Source organism: Otolemur garnettii, unplaced genomic scaffold, assembly GCF_000181295.1.
Source record: "Otolemur garnettii isolate 467f Iridium unplaced genomic scaffold, OtoGar3 scaffold00222, whole genome shotgun sequence".
NCBI lineage: Eukaryota > Metazoa > Chordata > Mammalia > Primates > Galagidae > Otolemur > Otolemur garnettii.
In genome coordinates this window covers 648047-654242 of record NW_003852617.1, presented here as the reverse complement: position 1 = coordinate 654242, position 6196 = coordinate 648047, and the positions used below count along the sequence as shown (strand labels likewise).

The 6196-nt window shown below is 43.0% G+C and overlaps 1 protein-coding gene across 4 annotated transcripts in view; it reads left to right on the top strand.

The window, feature by feature from the left end:
• The window catches only part of STAT1 (signal transducer and activator of transcription 1), a 49858-nt gene that overhangs the window by 36254 nt on the left and 7408 nt on the right, over nucleotides 1–6196 (top strand). For 3 of the 4 annotated variants that reach the window (XM_003801825.3, XM_023508089.1, XM_023508090.1), the window contains 3 exons: nucleotides 388–463; nucleotides 1341–1455; nucleotides 5834–6196. In XM_003801825.3, coding sequence (XP_003801873.1) covers nucleotides 388–463; nucleotides 1341–1455; nucleotides 5834–5848 — 206 coding nt within the window. In that variant the 3' untranslated portion in view covers nucleotides 5849–6196. The remainder of the gene's footprint in view (nucleotides 1–387; nucleotides 464–1340; nucleotides 1456–5833) is intronic. The other variant, XR_002771081.1, reaches the window with a different exon arrangement.

Here is a 6196-nt window from a genome sequence, read left to right as displayed (position 1 = left end):
CCACCACAACACTTGGCTATTTTTAGAGACGAGGTCTCACTCTGGCTCAGGCTGCTCTTAAACTGGTGAGCTCGGGTAGGCCTGGGCCTATCAGAGTTCTAGGATTACAGGTGTGAGCCACCACACCCAGTCTATAAGGTACCAGCTTACAGGATTTCAAGCCTTGGAAAGACAAAATTCCCAGCTAGACTTCTGCTGAAAACTCCTCTCCTTATAGTAGTTTCTGCATTCCCACCAGAATTTCAGGTTACTTACCTATGCAGGGTCAGGATGCTAATAAGCTGTCAAGAAACACAGCAGACTTTTATTTCCCCCCTCAGAAGTTGATTTTTCTATTCTTGTGTAATTTCTCCTAATGGAAAGTGTACCTGATGTGCTTTCTTCTAGCACCAGAACCCATGGAACTTGATGGCCCTAAAGGAACTGGATACATCAAGACTGAGTTGATTTCTGTGTCTGAAGTGTAAGTGAACACGGAAGAGAGACATATTTAAAAACCTCAAGCCAGTCTTGATCCTGGCTGGGGCCTGTTGAAGATGCTTGCGGTTTGCTTTTCCTTTGTAATTACTGTCACCGTGATGGTTGGAATTGTTGGAAAGATCCCAATTAGAGATCCTTGCCATTATTGCCTGTTAGCATTTTACTGCCTTAAAAAAAAAAAAAACTCAAAAAACAAAGATGTATTTAAGGTATATAAGTTCTTCCTAAACTTTGAAAAAGTATAAATAAACGGAACAAAACTTGATCAGAGTGGGAAAGTAATTCTTTTCAGTCTCCAGAAGGCCAAAGTAATGATTGAGATCTATTGTCTCCACTTGCTTTTATTTTGTTGTTTCATTTTATAAAAGGTAGAAAAAAATTTGGAAAAGTCTTTGTCAGTTATTTGGCCCGCAGCACTGTCTTGGGGTGAATGGATGTAGCCTTCATGTAAAAACACTCTGTGGAGCAGCCTTATCTGCATACAAACCTCAAGGTAGGGATGAGGGACTCCCCAGACATTCCTCTGGTGCTTTCTGTCCAGGGTAAGCCCCAAGGCCTGGTCTTCTGGCCACCCTGCACACGCTCACACTAGGCTTCACCAGGCAGAAGCGGCAGGTTTCAGGCTGGCTATCGCTCGCTCACACCTCTGGATTCCCATGTGTTCCTCGAGGGGCTGGGCTGGGGACCTAAACCTCTCATGATTTGTACTTTTTCAGTGTGTTTTGTGAAGTGTATGCTTTTACCGGAAATAAAAATATAAAGTGACACGGTTGAATCACAGAAGATAAAATGTGCAAGTTTGTATGACAGCTTTCGTAATTTAGATGTTAACCTTTCCTTTTCCTTTCTTCCCATTGTAGTCACCCCTCTAGACTTCAAAGTACAGACAACCTGCTCCCGATGTCTCCTGAGGAGTTTGACGAGGTGTCTGATGAGGTGTCTCGGATAGTGGGCGCTGTAGGGTTTGACAGTATGGTGAGTACCGTGGCAGGGCTGTCCTTGGCTCTCGGTAAGTGGGAGCCCTCTGAGGTGAAGGGACACATCCATCCTGGGCCAGTCCGCAGGAACGATGCCTCTGGCAGAGCCAGAGAAAGGGCATTTTTTAGATGAACCCAGACAAGTTGGAGCCTGCTGTATTTAAACAACGTACATCGTCAGTGGAATTTTTTATTCCTGGCAGTCAGCACCTTCCAAAAAATAAGTGTGACATTTCAAATATTTAAAGTTTTTCCCTTCTGTCCTTTGAAGTTGTTCTTACAGAAATTTCATCTATTAAGGAGCTAAGATTTCTCTGATAAGGAAATATTTTCCTTTGACCTGTTTCATTACTGTGTCTAGATGAGGGAGTGCTATTTTTAGTAAGGGAGGGAACTAATGCTTGGTAGTTACAGTAATTATAGAGAATTATACTTAGCTAGCAGCAGTGAAATAATTCCTCATGCCTTTATTTGAGAGCTAATTTGTCCTGTTAGCTTCTGGGGCTATGAAGGGCTTGCCAAGAGTTAAAGGTTCAAGAATTGAAAAAGTTAATGAGTTTCATGATAGAAATAGGAACATGATTGTCCACAGAAGGGGAGAATCTGCCTTTGGGAGAATGTTTTTCAGGATGTCAAATAGTATTGTTTGTCTTTCAACCTGAACTCCTTCCTCATAAAGATTTTGCATGGTTGGCTGGATTTTTGCTGATGCTGTTTAATTTCCAGCTCTTTTCCACATGGCTTTATTCCAGTTAATTTTAAAAAATTTGTTTAATGCTTTAAAAAATACGCTCTCTGAGGCATTACTGGCCATTCTTCATCACTGTGTACATGGTGCCTGGCAAAATAATGAGAAAGGAAGGCAGGGAGGGGATGGCTGAGAGAGAAGGGAGTGGGTGTCACTCTTCAAACACTCAAGGAATGCAGCTATTATGACATTATGACATGTAATTCTGCCTGAATTAAGGTTTCTCATGCTTACCTTCTCTGTCCATTCTCACCGTTACCAGCACAGGCTAAAATCTTCAGAGATTACACTTTTCTTATACCTTCCTGATGTGTGAGGATGAAAAAAGTCAACAGGCCTTTTAAGAGGGCGGCACCTATGGCTCAAGGAGTAGGGCGCTGTCCCCATATACCGAAGGGGGTGGGTTCAAACCCTGCCCTGGCCAAAAACTGCCCCAAAAAACGTCATTAGAAAATTGTTTAGCATTTGGCCGGGTGTGGTGGCTAACACTTGTAATTCTAGCAGTCTGGGAAGCTGAGCCAGGTGGATCACCTGAGCTCAGGAGTTTCAGACCAACCCAAGTAAGAGCAAGATCCCTTCTCTAAAAATAGCCAGGTGTTGTTGGTGCCTGTAGTCCCAAGCTACTCAGGAGACTGAGGCAAGAGAATTGCTTGAGCCCAGGAGTTTGAAGTTGCTATGAGCTAAGACACCATAGCACTCTACCCAGTGTGACTGAGACTCTGTCTCAAAAAAAAAAAAAAAAGAAAATGTTTAGCTAGTATGGTAGCAGAATAATCCCATTCCTGTTGGCAATTTTAAAATGAACCTTTTGTGCGTGTCAGGGAACATCCTGTTAAAATATATTTCCCAAAACTTCTGTAAAGTGCTTATATGCCTGACCTAAAAATGTCATAAATAAGTCCTATTCAGAAAATGTAAGTTATATTGATGGAGCCCCCTCCCCAATGGGGTGATCTTTTAAACCTCCTCTGTTGTTCCTCAGCAAGTTACAGTATCATCATCATCACTACCACTAATGTGTTCTGTTGATTAAACACTTCACAGGTACTAACTTGTCAGTCCCCACGACAACCTTCTGAGTTAGGTCTTTATTGTTATTTGTTATTCCCATTCTGATGGATGTGGAAACCACTGTCCCCTGTGCTGTCCCCTTAATGTAGTTTGACTTTGATGTGAACATTAGTGAATGGTAAATGATAAGGGGATAATATTTAAGGACTCCGAGGGAGTCTCTAGAGTGCCTGCTTTTGCCAGTACCCTGCACTGCCTCCCACAAAAAGCTAATTCTTGCTTCATTCAAAACATGCACCCTAAAGAACCTGTTTGCACAGGATTGAGTGTGTTTTATTCTGTGTGTTAAGACAAAATACAGACCTTTGGGTGAGAGGCCTGTCTTTGTTTGGGATTTGGCAGTCAGCGCTCCATCTTTGTCATCACCATTATTTCCTGTAACCTTCAGAAAATAGATGAGTTAGTTCCCTCTACATCTGTGTCAGCAGTAGGACTGCTTTCTGTGTGCTTGCGGAATGACACTGTGAGGACAATTTAAATAAATAAATGTCAGAACATGGTTTTGCAAAGCCAGGCACAGTGGCTCACGTCTATAATCCTAGCACTCAGGGAGGCTGAGGCGGGTGGATTACCTGAGTTCACAAGTTTGAAACCAGGCTGAGCAAGAGTGAGACCCTGTCTGTAAAAAGCAGGGCATTGGGGCAGGTGCCTGTGGTCCCAGCTACTTGGGAGGCTGAGGCAAGAGGATTGCTTGAGTCCGAGAGTTAGAGGTTGCTGTGAGCTATGATGCCATGGCACTCAACCCAGGGCGACAGAGTCAGACTCTGTCTCAAAAAAAAAAAGAATATCATTTTGCAGTCATTGGTGCTCCCACAGCCATTCCATTTCAAATGATTTCATTCATTTCATCTGTAGAATAAAATAAATATATTTCATACACACACATATGCACACACAGACTCACTTGCACATCTCCAGGTAAACCCAAGAAGACTTAAATGTGCTAAAAGAGGCTATAATATAGGCACAGCACTGGTTAGACAAAATAAAAGTCAAGTTAGCCTCTAAATTGGGTCATACTCAGCCTTGGCCATGACTCCACTCTGCATCCAGTCTTGGAATTAGGGCGTTTCCCTAAAATAGAAGATGCTGCCTCAGAGCTTTGTGCCAAGTCTGGAAGCTGCAGCTCTCGGTGAGGGAGGCACTTGGGAGCCAATGCTTGATGCAGCCTCAGGAGCTAGAAGATCACAGGCTCCTGAGGAAATTGTCCAGGAGAGCCAGAGCACTGGTGTTCTCTGCAGCACAGCTGGGCTGTTTGTTTAGTCTGGAGTTCCTGTATAGTCAACATTTTCCTCTGGGTCTGTGATAAAACCAGTCTATTCTTAGAGGCCTTTGGCCAAAGCTAATAATAATAGGAATGTTTATTAATTATCTACAATTTTCCATCTACTATACTGGATGTTTTACATATGCCATCTGATTTAATTTTTTGGCAAGCCTATCTGCTAGATACTGTTTAGCTTCTTTGTAACAGATGAAGACCTTGAAATTTAGAAACCTCAAGTCACATGCCATGCTCATGCAGTGACAGGGTTTGAGTCCAGGCTTTCTTTCTTCCTCTGTCTCTCTCTTCCTTCCTCTCTTCACCCCAAAGTCCATCTTAACTACACAATGGAACTCTAAGCCAGGTTGAAACATAGGGGCAAAACCTGCCCTGTGCTTTTCAATCCAAAATAATTTTTCTTCTGAGCACTTGGGATTAAAATAACTTTTTCCCATCAGGATTTCCAGTCTTGTGCCATGTGTCTTGACCTTGGTGCTACTGGTATTTGGGGTGGAGAATTCTTGGTTGTGGGGGACCATCCTGTGCACAGTAGGAAGTTTAGCACCATCCTTGGCCTCTCCCATATAGATGCCAGTAACTTACACACCTCCACACGCAGTCACGACAGTCACATATGATCTCAGTTTTTGCTGGGGCACAGAATCGTCCCTCACTGAGAACATCTGCTCTAAGGGGAGTGGCTAGTGTGGAGGTCACATAGGAAGTCAGCGGCAGGGGTGGGTATTCTTTGGCTTGAACCATTTACTGATTAAAAGCTGCCCTGATGAGGGCGTTTGAACAGAAGGCACTGCTGGGGGAAGTGGAGGGATTCTGAGTAATCCTGCTTCTCTAGCCTGTATCTGAAACACATTTATTTATTTGACCTACTGAGGGGCCTTTAAGGGAAATTGGTCACTTCCCTCTCTGCCGTCTCCCCATCTGGCACACAGCTCAGCATGGCCTCCCCCTTGTTTTTCATGAGATTTGCCACGTTGCTCTGTCCCCAGACTTGCATAACAGCAAAAAGCTTTATGCAGTCTGGATGGATTCACAAAATTAAGCCAGCAGGCTGCAGAGTCATAATCCATCAGCTTAGGTGATATAAAAGGTCTTGACTAGGCCAGGATAATGGACAGTATGTGCCAAAGGCCCTCTAATTCCATGGTAGTTATTTATCATTGGAAGTGTCTTCCTACTGCTTCGTTCTAGAATGGACAAGTAATGTTTAATATATGAGTCTGCATTTCACAAGATCAGAATGATAAACTTAACCACATTTTTTTCTTTTTACAGATGAATGCAGTATAGACCATGAATTTTTCTCATCTTCTCTGATGACAGTTTTCCTTCCCATCTGTGATTCCTTCCTGCTACTCTGTTCCTTCGTGTCCTATGTTTCTAGAGAAATGAAAGGAAAACCAACAAATTGCTGCAAACTGCTCGTAGCATGTGAATTTTTCTTTAACTCAGAAACTGTTGCAGTGAAAGGCATCATGCATCTTGATGAAGGTAAAATTGAAAGGCATTCTCTGCAGAGTGGGTTTTTGCAAATAAAAAACATCCAGATACACCCAAAACATTAGGACTAGAATGAGAGTCCTTCAGGAAGGGTGAGAGGTTTAGCAACATCTAGCAAATGCCATGCAGAAAGTCAGT